Source organism: Colletotrichum tamarilloi, assembly GCF_030869305.1.
Source record: "Colletotrichum tamarilloi strain Tom-12 chromosome Unknown Scaffold_206.1, whole genome shotgun sequence".
Classification (NCBI taxonomy): Eukaryota; Fungi; Ascomycota; class Sordariomycetes; order Glomerellales; family Glomerellaceae; genus Colletotrichum; species Colletotrichum tamarilloi.
The window spans coordinates 1-19616 of NW_026849589.1; the positions used below are offsets into that span (position 1 = coordinate 1).

The 19616-nt window shown below is 38.8% G+C and overlaps 5 protein-coding genes across 5 annotated transcripts; 3 read left to right on the top strand and 2 right to left on the bottom strand.

The window, feature by feature from the left end:
- Positions 1-27: 27 nt before the first annotated feature.
- On the top strand, positions 28-219 carry CTAM01_16219 (uncharacterized protein; the record flags this gene model as incomplete). Its single annotated transcript, XM_060532212.1, has 1 exon — positions 28-219. One exon carries the CDS (start codon positions 28-30, stop codon positions 217-219), a length of 192 nt encoding a protein of 63 aa, XP_060373196.1.
- Positions 220-9244: 9025 nt separating this feature from the next.
- On the bottom strand, positions 9245-12136 carry CTAM01_16220 (cytochrome P450; the record flags this gene model as incomplete). The annotated part of the gene is made up of 6 exons (XM_060532213.1): positions 9245-9289; positions 10402-10491; positions 10572-10892; positions 10953-11186; positions 11237-11300; positions 11355-12136. 6 exons carry the CDS (start codon positions 12134-12136, stop codon positions 9245-9247), a joined length of 1536 nt encoding a protein of 511 aa, XP_060373197.1.
- Positions 12137-13450: 1314 nt separating this feature from the next.
- Positions 13451-13924, bottom strand: CTAM01_16221 (BolA-like protein; the record flags this gene model as incomplete). Its single annotated transcript, XM_060532214.1, has 1 exon — positions 13451-13924. One exon carries the CDS (start codon positions 13922-13924, stop codon positions 13451-13453), a length of 474 nt encoding a protein of 157 aa, XP_060373198.1.
- A 492-nt stretch (positions 13925-14416) lies between these two features.
- Positions 14417-14713, top strand: CTAM01_16222 (uncharacterized protein; the record flags this gene model as incomplete). The annotated part of the gene is made up of 1 exon (XM_060532215.1): positions 14417-14713. A coding segment is annotated over one exon (297 nt), but the record flags the coding sequence as incomplete, so codon positions are not given.
- A 275-nt stretch (positions 14714-14988) lies between these two features.
- On the top strand, positions 14989-16699 carry CTAM01_16223 (carboxylesterase; the record flags this gene model as incomplete). The annotated part of the gene is made up of 2 exons (XM_060532216.1): positions 14989-15375; positions 15434-16699. 2 exons carry the CDS (start codon positions 14989-14991, stop codon positions 16697-16699), a joined length of 1653 nt encoding a protein of 550 aa, XP_060373200.1.
- Between the last annotated feature and the right edge of the window lie 2917 nt (positions 16700-19616).

Sequence of the window (19616 nt, forward strand, 5' to 3'; positions counted from 1 at the left end):
CGGCACATCGACGCCGGCCTGGCCATAATGGCCACGATGGACGGGCCGGAGGTGTACAGGGTCAGGGCGATAAGCCGGCGCCTCAGACGGCTCCTACGGGACCCCCCGGGTAACGATAATACCCATATAAAAGAACAGATTATGCTGGACCTGGCTGCCCACGCGGGCTGGCACCAGGAGGTCCTGTGCGCGTTGGAGTGGGTGAAGCTCGCCCTGTAGGCGGTCACGCGGCGGAAGGTTGGGAGCTGTTGATGAAAGGGAGACAATGGTCGAGTCGGTTGACTGCTGTTTTGATTAGTAGTTAGGTATGGAGCGCAATATACCCAGTTTTCCCCAATACGTAATACACGGTACGGCCCCGGCGGATTGCTCCGTCGGGGGGGCCTTACTAAGTATATAACTAAAGTTTTAATTAAATATCGTATTAAGCTTATAATAATACTAATTAAAATTATTAATAAGTTTAGTTAAAAGTTAGTTTTATAAGCGCCCTTAATCTAACGTATCTATATTTTTAAATAAGTTTATTATTAAGTCTCTAAATTATATTAATTAATAGGAAATAGTCTAATTAAATAACTAGCTATACTTATTAAAGTATTTTATTAATTCTAATCTTAACTTATTATTTATTTTATTATATTATTATAGCGTTTATATTTAGGCCCGATCCGGTTCTAAGTATTTATATTCTCTTCTATTTTTTATTTCATTCGCTTCTTAAGGTCTATTATATCCTCTATTTTATTAAATAAGAAGTTTTTTTTTATATATTTTTATTTTTATATTTTAATTATTTAGTTACTTTTTTTAAATTAAAGTTTTACTACTTATATTTATTTTAATCGTTACGTCGTTCTTTTTAATTAAATTATTTAAAATATTTTTAATTAAATTAGGTTTTTTTTTACTTATTTTCTTATTTAATGAAAAAGGATTTTTAAAAAGGGAGATTATTAAAAACGTATAAAGTATAAAGAACTCTCGTAATATAGTACTTTAAAAAAACTACTAATATTTATAAAAATAATATAAAATACCTCTTTTAATTAAGTTAATATAGCCTTAATTAATAGAGTTATAATTAAAAAAAGAGGATAGTATTAACTAGATTAAAAAAGTAAACTCTTTAATTATTTTATATTATTATATTCGAAAATAAATTATTAAAAAGGCTTTAGTTCGATTTTAAAAAGTATATATATAATTAAAATAAAAAATCCGCGCTCCGAACTTCTATTTTTAATCGGGGCCTTTTTTTTTTATATTTTATTCCGATTAGCCCTCTTATAAATACTTATGCTTAATTAGCTTTAAAAAAGAACTACTAGGACTAATCGCCCTACCCTATTCTATTATTATTTATAAAACTAATTTTTAATAATGGACCTTCTTAATACTATCCTTAGTACTAAAGTTTAATATAAGTTAGTACTTTTACCCCCGTTTAGTTTTAAATACCTTAAGTATATTAAAAACGCCCTTAGTAACTATTTAAATAGTATATACTTCTTAAGTTCGCGTATTAATAATAAATACTAACGATACTAAACTTATAAAAAGTTAAGTTATACCCCTATTTTTAAAAAGTATATATAGTTCTTAAGTATAAAGTTCTTATATTTTAAATAAGAAATAATAAAAAAGTTAGTAATAGCCGTAGTTATTAATATAAAACTACTTATATTTTATAAAATATATTCTAAACTATTTTCGTTTTATTTATTATTTATAATCCAATATATAATCCTTAACTTACGTAATAGTAGCGTTATATAAAGCCCTTAAATATAATAGTTTTTTAAATAAGGGTAAGAATAAGGGGGTTTATATAAACGAGGTTTTAATAAAAAAAGTATTTATAAACGCTCTTTTTATACTAGAGGTATTATTAAAAAAATTTATTAAAAACGTAACGGTATTAGCTACTTTACTTATAAAAATAAATAGTATTTAAATTAAAATTAATATTCTTATTAATTTATATATCCCTCTAAGTATATAGCCTATATTTAAGTCCTTTTTAAATAAATATACGCTTATTTTTTTAAGTAAATAGCCTCTTTTTAAGTAACCTAACGGGGTTATTAAAGCGATTTTATACTCCCTAGCTATAGGCTACGTTTTTTAATTAAAAACCGGGCCCCCCTAGGCCGTTTTATTACTTTTTAAGTATCCCCTCGTTTAGTATAATTATTTTTTATATATTTTTTATTTTTAAAAGTAATACGAAGTGCTCGAACTTTACTTTAAAAAGGTTTTTTATAAAACTATTAGTTAGTATTTTATTTATTAATATATAAACTACTTAAAATAAGCTTTTTAAGTACTCTTATTATAGTTATATATTTTAAATATTAATATAATATAAGTAAGTTAAAATACGTTTCTTTTTTTTATTACGAGTTTAATTATTTAATAATTATTATAATATACTTTTTATATATTACTAAGCTTAAGTAAGATATTTTTAAAAAAGTATTTAAGAGCGAGTATTTCTTTAGTTATATATTTTAAGCTTAGTAGTTCGGCCTTTATAATTAATATAATTATTATATTTTAATAAACTACTTTTTACTAAACGAAGTTATTAAAAAGGGAGATTATAAAACTTTATAAGGATCTTTAAGTCTTTTTATTATTTATAAACGAAGCGTTATTTATAATTAATAATACCTAGTTACTTCTTAAGATCCTAAAGTATATTACTAAGTATTATATATAAAAAAAGTATTATATAACTTAATTTATAATAAAATAATACTAATAGGATAAGTTTATTAAGAATTAAGAGAATAGAGTATATATAAAAATAATATTAAACTAAATTATAATTGTTATATATAATATTAATTTAATTTTTTTTTAAAAAGATTTAGTTTTGCTTAGAAATATAATCCCTAAGTTTTTTTTAATTAGGACCGTTAATAATAAGGTTATAAAAATAATAAAATTAATAAAATCGAACTTTTTAACTACTTTTTTAAAATATTAATTATAAGCTAAGTAAATTTTTTTATTTAGTTAATTATAAATAACCCTTATCTTAAGATATTATAAAACTAACCCCTAGTTTTTTATTTCGTATTTTTTTTTAAATCCCTTAGTTACTTAACTAGCCTCGTAAATATAGTTTTTATAATAAAAAACGAGGATATTATCTATATAAAAAAGAACTAAGACCTTTTTAATAAAATTTTAAAATAAATACGGGTCCTTATTTATAAATAAAAAACTTAAACCGTTAAAAGTTAATATTAGCTCCTCGTATTATAATAATAAAGCGTTATAGGTATTATATAGGGCCTACTTAAGTTTTATATATATTCTTAACTTATAAAAGCCGTTTAAAAGTTTATAAATAATAAGGGGGTTACTTAGTTTCTTAATTACGTTTAGAAAAGTATTTATAATATTATATTAATAAATCTTTAAATTAAATTAAATAGTAATAGCTATAGTTATTTTAAATATCTTAATAATTAGTATCGCTATATAAGTCTTTTTTAAGGGGTATCGTTTTTAAAAATCCCCCCTAATATAGATTCTTACTTTATAATAATCGAAATAATTATTATTATTAAATTTATAATTAAATACTTATTTTAAAGGTATTAATTTAGAAATAACTAACGCCCTATAAATTACTTTTTAAATATTTATTTCTTTTAACTTCTAAATTTCTAATTATACTACTTTTATAAATTAACTTTTTAAAAATTTTAATATTTTAAAAATATTTTTTTATTTCTTTAGAAAGGTAATTAATTAATTTACGTAAATTTAGTTAAATTAGACTATAGTTAATAAAACGTACTTCGTTTTATTAATTATAATATAAATATAGTAATATAATATCTAATACCCCTAAGTTACTTTATTAATTACTTTTTATTAATTAAGTATATATATATTAAAAAAAGAGTCCTAGTTTTTTTTTACTTAAATATAAAAAGAGTATTACTTAAATTATTTTTATTAACTTAGGTTTTAAATAAATACCTCTAGTAATTAGTTTTTTAATTTTTAACTTTATTTAATATACTTATTTTCTTTTTAGCTATATATACTAACTATATTAAAATTACTAACTAAGTTATTTATTATTCTTATTTCTTAGTATAGGTTTATTTATTAAAAAGGTTTATTAAGGTTTAGTTAAATAAAAAGATCTTTTTTATAAGAGCTCTAAGAAGTCTTTATTTCTATTTATATATATATTATATTTTTAATTCTCTTAATAAAAAAATTAACTTTTTTTATAGCCTCGCTTACTAATTTAATTAACTAAGTAAAGTTTATTTTTAACTTTAAATTTTTCAAATTTAAAATTAGTTTAAGAATAAGTAATTACTTATTTCGTTTATTTAAAAACAAATTAGGCTTATTTATAGCCTTATTTATTTTTTATAAAGCGAATATAAGTAATAATAACTATTTTTTATTATTAATTAATACGGCCTCTTTTTTATTTATAACTTTAAGTAATTAGAGTTTAGGTTTAATTATTATAAGCGGTTATTAAATCTTATTTACTATAGCCCTTAATTTAAGTAAATAAATTATAGTTTTAATATTATTTTTTAAATAAAAAGCTATCTTATTAAACGTTATATTTTAAATAATAATAATTTTTAAAAACGAGGGGATCTAGATCTTATATAAATTATAAATATTCGTTACGTAACTTATAAAATACTTAATATATCCCCTCTATTCTATTTTAAAATGTTTTTTATTAATTCTTTTTTTATAATTCCTTTTAAAAAGATATGCTCTATAACTATATATATATATTTATTTTTAATAAGGACGTAAATTATAAGCGAGCTTTAGTATATTTATTAATTATTATTATTTAAAATAATAAGTAAACTAAATTTCCTTAGTTTAAACTAATAATAACTAGCTAGTACGTTACTTAGGACTAATATTATATAAATAAGTTACGGCTAATATAGCTTTTATTTAGAGTTTATTTAGTAAACTAATTACTAATATTATATTAATTACTTTATTAATAATTTTTTAACTAGCTCGTTTTTTTTTTATTTAGTTTTTTTATATATAGAAGAGTAGTCTCTAGGTCTATTTTAAGCTCTTATACTTATATTTAAAAACGAGTTTTATTATTAATTACGATTATTATATATTTTACGTTTTATTAGATCTTATAAACGGCTACGCTTTTTTATATACGTACTTATTATTTAAAAAAGTATAGGACCCTAAATATTATATTATAAGTTTTTATAACTCGTAAAAAAATAAAAATTTTATCTAAATATTCGTTTTTAATTAGTATTAACTACTTACTTTATTTATAAGTTAATAAGTAATTAAAAAGGTTTTATAAAAGTTTATAATAAGGTTAGGTTACTTTTTATTTTAAAGTACGTTATAAAATAACCTATTTTATATAAGTAATTATATAATATTAGTATTTTAAATAGCTTAGTTTTTTAATTTTTACCCCCCGAGCGGCTAGGACGAGCTTTTTAAATATTATTAATACGAAATATTTAAATCTAAGGTACTAAAACTAAGTTATATTTAAATAATTATTTTTTAATTAGTATAAAAAACGTAGGCGCTATATACTATATATTAAAATTATATTAACGAGCGAAAACTAATTTCTAAATAGAGAATAGGATAAATAGGGCTTATATTTTAAAAAAACTAAATTAACTTTCTTTTTAAACTATTTAATAATAATATTTTTAAATTTATTATTAAATTAAAAAGTATAATTAAAACTTAAGTACTAAATACCCGTTTTTTAAAAAAGAACTTTTAATATAACGTTTATATAGAAGTTTTTAATAAAACTAATATTATAAAGAATAAGGTATTTTATTTTAAGCCCCTTTGGTTTTATAAAAATATTTTATATAATCTTCGTTCCCCTAATAATAATAAAATAAAATACTATTCTAAAGTTTATATTTTTTAAACTATTACTCTATTAAATAAAATCTAGTTTTAAAAGTAATTAGTTATTAATAAAATAAATAATATTATAATTATTTATAATTATATTTTTAAAAAGGAAGTATAAGTTAGTAAAGGGGATAAAGAGAATAGTAAAATTATTATTCTTATTACTCTTTATATTTAGCTTAAAAAGTAAACTAATATTAATAATTATAATTATAATATTTAAAAAGTAGGTCCCCTTAAAGTTTTTTTTATTACTTAGCTTATTAGTTTTAATTATTTTTTTAAAATAACCTCAGTTATTATTATTTTATTTAAAAAGGGGTTTTATATAAATTTAGCTTTTCTAAGCGAGGTTAATATAAAGGTTAATATATTTTTCTTAGTTTAAATAGGAAATTATTTTTTAAGCTTTATTACTACTTAGCTAAATATATTTTTATTTTATTTTATTTATTAAAATAAGCTCTATTTTTATATAATTTATTAATTATTAGTAATAGGACCTTTTATAAAAGTAGTTAGTAAATAAATTAAGAGTTACTTTATTTTACTTAGGGGAATTTAAGTAACTTATTAGTATTATAAATATTATAGGGGTTCGTTTATAACTCTTATTATATACTACCTTTTTATATAATAAGTTATTAAAAATCTTAGTATAATACTTTATATTAGGAATCGCTTCCCCTTTTTATTTTAATTTAATAATATTAACGAGCTCTTAATTAAATTAATTTAAAACGAAGCGACGTATAGTTATATAAAAAAAAGTTTTTAAAATAAGAGTACTCTAAACTTTAAATAGATTAAGTTATATTACTTAATAATAAGCTAAAAAAAAGTTTTTAATTTAAGTTAATAAGTTAATATTAAAGTTCGCCCTACTTATAACTATATTAAATTTTTTTTTATAATTATAAGTAAATTAAAATTACTTAGTACGTATTTTTATTTAAAAACCTAGATTATAACTTAAAAAGAGTAATTTAAAGAATTAATAAGTTTTTTTTTTATATTTTTTAAGATTTTTTAAATAATTATAAAAGAGATTTAATAATTTATTAATTCGTACGATTTTTTTTTTAAAAATAAGAAATTATTTTAAATACGGTTTATTAAATAAAAAAGGTATATTTTTTACTAAAACGTACTTAGTTTATTATTATAGTTTTTAATTTTATTAAAGTAATTAGTTATTTAATTCGATCGTTTTTAATTAAGGGTTTAATTATAGTCTCGCTTTTTAACTATTTAGTTTATTATTAAGTAAACTTTTTAAATTTTTATTAATATTTAGTTAAAGCTATTTTATATACTTAACTCTAAGTAGTATTTTATATTTTAATATACTCCTTAATTAAAAAAATAAATTTAGTAAAGAGTAACGAATTTAATAAAAAAATATAGTTATTTAAGTTTAGTAAGTCCTAAACGTCCTTTAATTAGGCTTTAACTTATAGAGCGAGGTACTAATTAAGCTTTTATTTAAGAATATTAGTAGTTTTTTTAAAAAATATTAGTTTATTTAAGATTAAGCTTAACGAACGTAATAGGGGTTAAATAATATTATAAAAAAGGATATAATAAACCGTAATCCTTAAAAAATAATTTTTTAATAAAAATATAGGGGTTTAAATTAGAGCTAAGCTTATAATTATTATAAAGTTATTATAGGGGTATTAATATATATAAAAAGAACGGTTATTTATTAAAAATGAGAAATAAGTACGAAGCTCGTTTTAATATAGAGGGTATAAGTAAAGTAGGCTTTAGTAATTATATAACCGAGGTTACGTAACGTGTAGTAAGGCTATAGATAGTTAAAGCTATCACGACAAAAGGATAATTTTCACCTCAGTGAAGCATTATAGTACTTTTATCAGAACAGAATGGAAACACTCTTCTAGCTATTCAAGACCTATTTCTGGTTACAGAGTGCCACGAAACTCGCAATATTGGCTCTCATTCCCGATTATATCGAGGGAATAATCAGTGGGTTCAAAGTTAAAGATACTGGAAGCAGTTGTCAGAGTTTGAGATGTAGAGAACGTTCGAGGAGCCTTTTTTTCAGCTTTCGTCACAGCAAAGTGTTTGGTCGTTTCCTGAAATAGCGTATGCCAATCGTTGAGTAGATGCATGTACGATCTTCCGTTGCTAATCCAATACCTTCGGAGACGGGCCTTGGCCTCTCAACGGCCCACCTCGGTAGGTGTAGCCTTGGTAGAGAAGCTGGAGTGACGATTGAAGACATCGTCGATCACGTCTTTCGCCTCGTTAAAATCAAAAAGATACCAGCCGAGGATAGCTCTTGCCGGACACTGAATCTGAAGTCTTTCGGCTTGACTTCCCCAAGCTAGGCGGGTCACGCGAATGAATCTATTGTACTTCAGGGGCTGACTGTATCTCATTGAGAAAGACATACATCGACATGTACAGCAAAAGTGGGCAGTGAAAAGTATATTCCCTCACGCCAAGATCTCAAGGTGTTTCTAGCCGACAGTAAGGTAAAGTTTTTAAAGGTTAATAACAAAGATCCCAGAGATCAGCGGCAAAGAAACTCAAAAGAAAGCACATGAGAGGGGGTTGAACCAGAGACCCTACTCAATAGAGGATGTAAAAAAGTTGTCATGACACCGCATGTACCCATTAGGCTACAGAGGCACCCGACTCGTCACCACACGATATGAGCCACGGACATAGCTATGTCCATATCTCCTGAGCGCTATGGATAGTACCTTAAACGAGGGCTTCAATAAGGGGGATTCAGATTCGAACATGGGTGTTTCTGCTCCTGGTCTTTGACGTTCTCCAGCCAAAAGATGTTGCTTTCAACCTTGAAGTCATCCCCTGTCTGATTGAATTCCCATCACGTTTCCCTTTATGTTCTCGCCCTCCATCCAGTGTTATACCTAGACACTTCGCGTGAACAGTTTCCCATGGCCTCATGCAATTTAGCCCCGCGTTGTCTCGTCCAAGCGGTCCGGTGCTCTAGTGCTGGTCGTTCCATTGCTATATGATACCGCTTGACCGTGCCTCCTCCGTCCTTCTCTGAACTAGCTGCTGCCCTGTTTCCGTTCTTGAACCCTATGCTCCTGCTCTTTGCTTCCCGGTGGCTACCTCGACCATGTCCCCCACCTGCCAGTCTCGGGCCATCCTCCTTCTCGTTCCAACATCGCCACCACACCACACCCTCACCATCCTTCCCCGTCTATCTCTTTCCTTCCGCATGCCTCATCCTTACTTTCTCATCTCTTTCCCAACCGTTCTAGCCCTTCCCACACTTCCCCCGCCGCCTCTCGCATCAATCAGTTTCCTTCTCCTCGTCGTCAAAGACACCGCAGGTAGCCTAGTTAGTGCATAGCACTCGCTCGTCACCACACGATGTCGAGAGATCCCGGGTTCGAGCCCCGGTCAAGCTCACCTCAGAGTGGTTTGCGGAATACGTCTTCCCTTGGGTCCACTCAGGCACCTGTATTCGAGCGGCAAACACGTTCGTTCTAACGCTAGTCCCAAGTCTATCAATACAGATGATGGTCTGGTCCAGTTTGCATCGGGGTTCAAGGCTTGTATCGCCAAAGGCTCTCGCACGATCGACGCGGCGGCGAGAGAGCCTGTCAAGCCGCAAGAGGAAGATATCGAACTAGGATCACTTAGTAGATTTGACGCCAGTCAGGTTAGCGTGCATGAAGGCAGAACAACGTCTGATTGGTCATATCCTCCAGAGGCATGACATTTTGCAGTTGCTTGGCTCATGGGTGAGAAAGCCTGCTCTGACATTAGGTTTTTCGGGAACGAGAGGTTCATAGACCATCGACGAATTCGAGAATGAGCCTCAGACTAAGTTTGGAAGGTTATCAAGTGTTTTATGAGAGCATAACAAGTGTTTGTATACATGAAAGTCAGACTTTTGTGTCGGTAATAGAACTATTGGATTTGTTCAGGTCATGTTACTAGGTTTGATCATAATCATGAATCTTTCCACATATATAATCACTACCTACTGTGCATTCACTGATACTGTGTATTAATACCGTGTAAACGATATCGAGAACCGCCCGAGCAGCCAGCAAAGGCAGAATATAAAAACAAATACTCAATACTGCTTTCATTCCAAACAGAGGGAAAAGAAGATTTTTTCCTCAAGAAGGGAGGGTCCCTGTGCAGCTTCACAACTTGATAAACCATAAGAATTTCGAACGAATTCATAGAATACCTTGTTAATCGGAGAAAGTGTGCGTACTGAAGACTACACGCGAGGAGTCAATATCATTCGTGGATTATGAAACGATAAGATCGTGTACAGGCAGGGGCTCGTGATCGTGTTCTCTTGAATGATCGACTTATTTGTTGCGCAAAACCAAGGCCTACGAGGATCTATCGGGAAAATGTCCCGCATATCAACTTCGTCACATTCACTCTCGCCTGGTCTCTTCAATCCTTGTGTTCGGTGACCTTTACCCAAAAGTTATCCTGCATGAATAAGTTGTGATTGACGCTATGCCAAGGCTTAGCGGGATCCAAAATCTGGAACTCAAAATTGCGAAGCAACTGAATGTGTAAATGTCAGCATCTCAGCACCTCAGAGTGTCACAGTATTCTCAAACTTGGGGCGGAAAGACAGTGCTTACTTCAACAAACACCTTATTCAATTCCAGAAACGCAACATTCTTTCCCGCACAACCCCATCGTCCATACCCAAACGCGAGTTCAGTTGTCTTCTGCATCTTATCCTTTGTCGCCGCGTCGGCTTCGATCCATCGCTCAGGCCGGAATAGGTCCGCATCTTTACCAAATACGTCGGCGCGACGAAGCGTGCCCCATACGTTCTGGGCGATGCGCGTACCACCCGGAACAAAGTGTCCATCGATAGTGTCTCCTCCGGCGGGCACTTCTTTGGCGCAAAGGCCGGTGAAGGGCGCGCACATCCGGAGACCTTCATAGATAATGGCCTAGCTTTGGTGAGCAAGTCCAGGCTACGATTATCAGGAGCGAGATTTGGGGGGCCTAACCTGAAGGTAGGGTAATGTTTTTCCTTCCTCATAGGTAATTGGGGATGATATCCGGCATTGGGTGATAGCTGTGCTAATTTCGGTTTTCAGAGTATGATATGCGCGAGGCGATGTGATAAGATGCAGGAAAGTCGTCCGAATTGCTGTTGCGGTTGTGTCTGATCCAGCAATGATCTGGAAGAGAACTTCTGTTTCACACTCGCTCTGGCTGACGCCGTGCCGGATAAAGGCACCCTGGTTGTTCTCAGCTTTGCTCCAGACAGGATAGCTGACAGATAACCTACCAGCATGTCCGGTTCCTCCTTTGCATCTGTACCGAAACGTCGTCCGACAACTTCCTTGGCCACTCTGTTTCGATCAGCATCGCAGCATCATGCTACTCATAGAGGAACCACTACGTACCCCATTAGCTTTCCCAATCCGCTCTTGTCAGTATGTTTCGGGCCGACAGCTCCTAGAACGGGCTTGGAAAACATAAAGCTGGCAAGCCATGGCACCTCACTGCATAGCTGCAGAAGCGGTATAGCCGCCTCCGTGGTGCTGATGTAGTCATGGACATCCGAATCAGTGGCTAGGTACCCAAACTCTTTTCCATACGCAACTCTGGTAATAACATCCAACGTGAAATATTGTGTTGTCTTGCCCAGGTCCATCGGCCTGACCTCGTCGTCGGTAGTAACATACTTCCTCTTGATGAGGTCCACGAAACCAGCGACCTGGGAGTTGATGCCGTCTTCGAGCGCCAGGTTCTCTTTGCCGGCGTATCCAGCTGCGCACTTCGCTTTCAACTTGTCATGTGCGCCGGTGTCGCGCAGACTGAACAAGCTGTCTTCGTGAGGATTTAGCTTTGTGGTATCGTACCAGGATGATCGGCCGTAAGGTGATCTGGCAGCGTTCATGCGACGCAGGATATCCGGGTCGTCAGTGACGAGGTCGTTTGGGCCAATGCGGACTAGGGAACCATGTTTCCTGTTGAGGTTGGTGAAGTGCTCGGCCGGTCGACCGGAGCGGGCGTTTGATATGAGCCATATGTAAGAGAAGCGTCCGATGAGCGGGCCCGGGAAATCGCGGAGACGGCCGTAAGCTATGATAGATGAGACGACATAGTAGATAATGAAAGCGAAGCTGAGATAGAGCGGTGTCGCGCCTGCATCGAGGTATGAGGTGAAATTTGATGGCGTCATATTTCCAGTCGTCAGCTCGTCCTGCAACTTTATTGCAATACTGAGGGAGACAAGATTGAGTTGACTTCAATTTCAATTGCAACTACAAGACTCTTATCCAGTCGTAAGGGTCCCCCATTATATCGTCTAGTATTTCCAATGCCGACAGCGATCATCTTCTACTTTCCGGGTTTGCCCCGTCCAGACATTGACTAGACCCCTTGCCATCCCAACGCGTTGATTGTTGGAACCCCGCCTCTTGTTACATCGCTCGGGATTCTAGAGACGTCTTGAGGATGACAGCGCTGACTTCCATGTCGATTAACCAGGGTTTGCGGATTGGATGGCTTGGTGTACCGGGCCGTTGACACCAAAAGTCCCAAATGCCGATTATGAACCTACCTCAATTCGGATACCTAGTCCATCTGGAAGAGTCGCACTGCCCAGCCTACGGTATCATTCGATTGCAGACAATCAGTCTATCGATGCCAGGTGATGTCCAATGACGACCTTCCTTTCGGACCCGGGCAAGATGGGAACGAGAGGTCGGCAATTGGAGAATTCAGACAATTACGCTTGTGATTGGATGTTTTGGGGGGAAACTGGAGGAGAGGCAGCTTTTGTGGGTTCCTCAACCTTGTCTTGTGTAACGTAGGGATCACGGATATGTCGGCGTAAGCGCTTGAGCTTTTACGGTTACAACGAATGTGCCATGATGGATCGCTATCGGACTCTGATAGATTTTGAAATGGGGCAATGGGCAAAGAAGGTGTCTTGGTAAGCTGTTGCTATTCACGGACAAGCGACCATTTGCCAAGGAAAACTCAGACATTGTCGACGACCCATATAGGCCCACAGACACGAGCTGGAGGAGTAATAGAGGAAGCGTTATTGGTCGGAGCAGGGACGGGGCATGAGCATAAGGTACACTAGGATAAGGAGAAGGGTAGCAAACATTGCGATGAAGTATGCGATGGCTGAGAAACATTACGAGACAGCAACGACTTCGAGCCAACTTTGCAAAGACTTCCATGATCTGGAATCTAGCCCGAAGATGAAGGACATCTAGCTAAAATGGGATAGCTCGAGAGGCGAAAAGCTGATGCTTGGGAAGAGAACGGGGAGGGTTATCCATATTAAAAACACAGTAGCATACAAATTCCGTCGGAGACTTGACAAAAGGGCCCCCCATATCTTCCTTCATTCGAGTCTCACTGTCCGCAAGGCACGATTGCTCCGCCGAGTGTTGGTGGTTATTAGTACATTATCGTTTACTGTACAGTCGTTTTCAGCGCGGCGACGCCCAAAGTGATTCCGTGGGTAGAGCCCAAAGTCTTATTGAGGTGCCTTGGTGCGCAACTGAACGCCGTGCCACTGCTTCATCATGTCGCCCAAGACGGCGTTGACCATGCGCTGCTGCTTCAGCATGTTGGCGCCCTTGAATTTGGCCGAGGTGATGTCGATGGCGTACATGGAACCGCATCCGCCCGAAACGTCTTGAACGATGAGTTCCGAGGGCGTGAACTCGGCAACCAGCTTATCCCATATCGTCGACTCGGCATCGTCCAGGTGGTCGGGCTTCTCGAGGGCTGTTGCGGTCTCGGTCGCGGAGGAGTAGGAGCGCTTGGAGATGGATCGAAGGTTGGATTGAGGCAGTGGTCGGATCGCCTTGGAAACTTGGACTCTAGGAGCGGATCTCAGGGCGTCGTTTCTTGTTGCGATCGACAGACTTGAGAGGGGAGCCTTTGCGATGATGGTGTTCGTGGGCTTGGGGAGCGCAATTGCGCGACGGCACGCTCTGCAAAGCATTTTGGACTGATTCGGTGATTAATTTGTTGGCTATTTGGGCCGTGGTGTAAGAGGATTTGGCAGCGGCTTCAACTGGGGTCGCTTGAGGCTATCGCGGTCGAATCGAGGTCTCCAAATGATTTACCGTGGATTTGGTGGGAAGCTTCAATTCGGAATTTCTAAGCTCGCAGCTATTGACGTCAACCAGGGATTGGGTGAGCTGCCGGGATTTAGCCGGTGGCTGGGTGCGGTTTACAGTGTGGCTTAGCTCACACTGTACCTGTGTGAGATGAGTGGCTCAGTGAGATACAAGTGAGACTCACACCTCCATCAAGCACACTCACTCACATGCCTCTCTTGTGCCACTCACTCGACCTTCATACCTTTCAAGCTAACAAGCAACCCGGTTCACTTCGTGCGTATGGTGAGAAAAGAAATATCTCCTAGTCATTTCATTAAAGTCGCAAAACAGCTAAGATGGATCACAGGGACTGGAAATTTTAAGGGGCTAATACGACAACACCATCAACCACCAAGGGCTACATCATCACCCTCAGCTCTCCTGCTTCACATGCAGATGTCCCCGCTAAGATAGGCCGCTCTAGACGGTGGGAAAATTATTTCTGCATCTCCAATCTGCCAGCCATGGCGCGTCTCTCACCTACTTCCGCCGAGTTACCCCGGCAAATTCTCCCAGTTCGAGATCACCCCGTCCGTCTTACCCCAGGGCCCAGGGCCATCAATAGCGTCTCCCCGCATCTCCCCGCATTCTTCTCCAATGATTTACCCCAGGCCGTAAAAGCTGCTTAGTCCGACACTAGAAATTAGAGGCGACGAGGTTCTCTTGCGGTTTTTGTCAAATTCCTCCAATCAGGCGTGTTAAGGTCCGGCCGGCAACACTTTTCCCAGCGGTCTGGCAATGGACGCGATGAACGCGATGAACGCATCAGGGGAAGACAGCGAGCTTCGATGCTACGCTAGAAGGCGTATAAAACGTGGTACATAGAGGAAAGGAGACGCTCAGGGAAAATGAGAGGGACTGAGTAGCAGAGAAGAGCAGCAGCTTGATCCTCCTTCTTGTTTCAATGGCTCGGTTTTCCTTTTTGTTTTCCGCGGCTGCGGCTTACTTCCTCCAGGCCGTGGCAGCTCAAGAACCTACAGCCCAGGTCCTCAATGGCACTTACCAAGGCCGTCATTTGTCTGAGTGGGACCAAGACGCCTTTCTCGGTGTCCCTTTTGCGCAGCCTCCGGTTGGTCAGTTGCGGTACAAGTGGCCACAAAGCCTCAACACTTCCTTCGAAGGCACGAGAGATGCCACAGAACAGGGCTACAGCTGTATGCAGTTCAGGGGGACCTTCAACATGTCCGAGGACTGCTTGACCCTCAATGTTGTCCGTCCAGCTGGAAAGCCTGAGAAGCCGCTCCCGGTTCTCGTATGGATCTTTGGTGGTGGCCTATACACTGGGTCAATTGTAAGAAATTGTCAATTTTGGAGCATCGTGTGTCAAGACTGACTTGAATGTGACATAGGCCGATCCTCAATATAACCTCTCGGGCATTGTCCAAGTCAGTCAGGACATGGGCCAGCCCATTATTAGCGTAGCCATGAACTACCGTCTCAACATGTACGGCTTCCTACAAACACCTCAAATCCTCGCCGAAGGATCCAGTAACGCGGGTCTGCTGGATCAAAGGTTGGCGCTCCGGTGGATCCAGGAGAACATCGCGGCCTTTGGTGGAGACCCGGACCGGGTGACGATCTGGGGCGAGAGTGCCGGGGCCCAGAGCATCGCCTACCACATGTTTAGCTACGATGGCCGGGACGACGGCCTCTACCGCGCCGCAATCCTCGAGAGCGGCGGGCCGACGGGGGCCCAGGTACAGGACCTTGCCTACTACAACGCTCCCGTCGAGAATCTGACGCGCAGTGTCGGCTGTTGGACCGCCAAAGACCAGTTGGCTTGCCTTCGCGGCCTAAGCCAGACGCAACTCTTTGCAGGAAACCCCAGTCAAGTGTGGAACCCGATGATTGATGGCGACTTCCTGACGGGCTACCCGAGTCAACTGATCCGCGAGGGCAAGTTTGTCAAGGTGCCTCTTTTGACGGGCGCCAACAGCGACGAGGGAATCAACTTCAACCCCAACAGCCCCAAGCCAAATACCGAGACTGACCTGTTCAACGGCTTCACTTGGTGGCGCTCTTACGCCCTCTCCCCACCGACGATCAGAAAGCTCTTTGAGCTGTATCCCAACGACCCCTGCACCCAACCGCCGCTCTCCATCACGAACTGTTCCGTGTACCCGGAATATGGCCTGCAGTGGCGGCGGGGTGCCTCCATCGGCGGCGACTTAGTCATGATCTCGGGCCGCCGGAAGATGTGTGAGCTCTACGCCGTCTCTCAGCCCGTGTACAGCTACCGCTTCGACCAGCTGCTTTGGAACCGCAAGCAGATTGAGGGTGTGCGACACTTTGACAACGTCGCGTACAGCTTCCAGAACATTTCTGGCCTGCTCGGGCCGTCGCCGCAGTATGACAGCCACGTGCGCTTCGCCCGCGCCATCGGGGAGGCCTATGTGCGCTTCGTTTACGACACGGATCCAAACCCGAAGGTTGGCAGTAATGGGACTTTTACGAATGGCACGTCGCTGTTGCCGTATTGGCCCAAGTATGACTTGAGTGCCCCCAAGAACTTGGTGCTAAACGCATCCAAGAGCTATGTGGAGGATGATACCTGGAGGAAGGAGGGCATCGACTTCATCAACACCTACGAGGTTGCAAGGGAACTTCTTGCATGAAAAATTGACCTGCAGTTGGGAACTCGGGTTTCTGAGAGCGGGTCTGATATCTAGCATCGGGCAACAGATGGGTAATCGGCATTGTCCGGCGTACACAGTACATAGATGATACAACAATAAGCAATGTTAGTTAATCATGGTGTGCTACGGATACTTATCCCACACACATGTTCTTTTCGTATTAGTGGAGACTGCCTCGATCCTCCTCGCTCGCCGCAAGGCCAAGGAGGGGAAGCAGGGCGACTCTTGTCATGGAGCCCGGTCACCGCCCAGCTGCCCGTTGACCCTCCCCCCTATCTTCCCGGGACGGACTGCGACGGTCGCATTTAACGATCTGTAAGGTACGACCCATCGTGCCCGAATGGTCGGGATGCTGATCTTGAGGCAGCATTGGCGTGCCTCTGAAGACTTGGCCGAGTTGGGCATCTGCGTTGGCCAAGAATCTTGATCCCCTCTCACGCAGGTGAAGAAGACTAGACTCGATACTGTTTGGTCGACTAGCGCCTACATATGAGTAGCTACCTCGTAGAGACTTCATGAAAGTCGGACAGTATCAACATCTGCAGTGTATCGCGATACGATAATGGTCGATTTATTTAGCTATAAAACCCGCTTCTGAGTTGAGCAGGGCAAGACTAGCATCATGCTTCGGTCAATCAGAAATCAGAGTTGTTTCGGCGAAGGACGCTGTGGATATTTCCTGTCTACTGTGAGCTCCGCTCGGAATACAGAGCTTACAACTCTGTTTAGTCTCAATACTGAATACGGAAATTATTTGACCTTGTGCTGATAAGAATATCTTCAATTCTTCCCAACAACACAAAACACATTGTCTGCTGCATGCCGATGCATGTTGTTGAATCAACCATGAACAAAGTTTGGCGCCATAGTAAGGTTAAATGCATTTGTGTTTGCCAAAGTTCTATTTACATTGAAGACCCCTACAGCGGTGCAGTCCGCCTAGAATATGTGCATCCAGGTCCTCCCTAGCAGCAAGAAGTCAGTAATCATTTATCCGCAAATTTTAGGTTCAAGCAAGCGGGGATCATTGTTTGATGAGCCTCTCCAGTTGCCATCTCGCTGTAACCTCTTCGTTGATTTGCTGCGAGACACAGAAAGGCGACTGAATCGTACAAACCCTTCGCCTTTCGAGGTTCTCCGTCAGCCGAACCGTCGAACCCTGAGAAGGAGTGCATATCAAAAGTTCTCTCATTTTCAGCTGGACCCGTTCTCTCGCCCAGAATACGAAGAACTTGAAAGTTTAACCAGGTCAGGTTGAGTGGAGGAGATCCCCGCGGCCTCTTCCCGAGCTTCCCAGATCGCCTTAGCAGCCCAGCCGGGACCCAACTCCTCTTGGCTAAAGGCGAGAGAAGCGAGAGTAGCCGTGGTCCCCACGCCCTTTAGGCGTTGGTCTGGGCGTATCAATACTGGGCCATTGTTCTTACTCTTCAGACCTTCGCATCACTCCAGGCCTTCACAGCTCTATCATTGCATAGAACTCGGCGGGACTCAAGTACAGTTTCCAGTTGATACGGTTCGATACGTAATAGCAGACCGAAAGCGATGTCTTGCGCCTGTGACTCGAGAGTCCAGACTGACGCGCCTTTGTAAGTTTAATGCGAACCATCCAGCACAGGGAACATGTAGCGTCGCACCGCCGCCCGCATCCCGCGAACCTTTGCGTCCGGTTTAGAGCCGGGGCCTGGCCACCGCGTTATCGACTTTTCGGCAGGTGAATCGGATGGAGGCCCAGAAAGACGAGAAGCCATGGATGATGGGATGACAGATGTCGGGCCTTGTTGGTCTCTTCCCGTCAGACTCTCGAGCCTTCAACTCTCCCAGAATCCTTTCGCCCACTCAAAAACTCCGTTCAGCCACTTTTGGCTCTGCTCTGTGTGCGTGCGGGGATTTCGCATGTGGGCGCGGAAGTGTTGGCGATATTGACTAGCAAAAGGTCCTCCACCCAGTCAAGTCTCTGATTCTCCTGCCCAAAAGGTACAGACACAACATGAGTCGTTTAACCTTTCAAGCTCCTTTTTCTAGTTACGGACTGGCCTCCGACCTCACGCCCTATGGCTTGTTTCCTCGATAGAGAAAAATCGTATGCCGAGGAGTATCGGGACAAATAATCAACCTCAGAAGCCGATACTGACGTGCCTAGAACAACATCCAACGCAATCGCCTCAGAACCCACCATGCAGCCGGGATGTCCGTCCCCGCGTGGATGCTGCCGTTGTAACTACCACTCGCGTGCCTGAGCACATCGCGCGCTCGGCGCTCCACATCGCACGAGTGCCAATTCAGGAACACGCCCAACAGACAACAACCCCGAGATGCACTACTACTACGGCAGTAAGAGTGCCATGACTTCTTGGCCCCTTGGCTCCGTGGTCTGCGGAAGGGATTGTTGCACGCAAGACGGAAGGCAGCGTTTCTTCGAGGGGATGTGGGAGCTGCAACTCCCGTATCGTGTTTACCGTATCATATTGATATGATGTTTATCGCAGAGCGGCAAGTGTAATGTCTTGGAGTCTTAATAACGTTACGAATGAAGTCTTGCTGAACTCTGATAGGAGCAGACCCTCGTCCACCAATCTTTGTACAAGCCACTGACATTGAACAACTCGTCCTCCTTGTCTTTGTTCCCGGCCAGTATTTCGCAGCAACAATACCAATATGCAGCCGTCACCAATGCCACACGAGCCACCCAATGTCCTTTTGCCATCTGCAAACACAGGGCTCTAGATGTGCCACCAGACCAGAACAAGCCTCCCGAGTGTCTTAGCCTCCAATCCATGCGAACGCCCAACGGCCAGCCGCACTCTGATTTCAAGCACAAAAAACGTTGTGGCGTCGCTGCTGGCAATCTTCGCCCAGAGATCTCGAAGAAGTCAAATCTGATCTCCCGCTTTCTGCC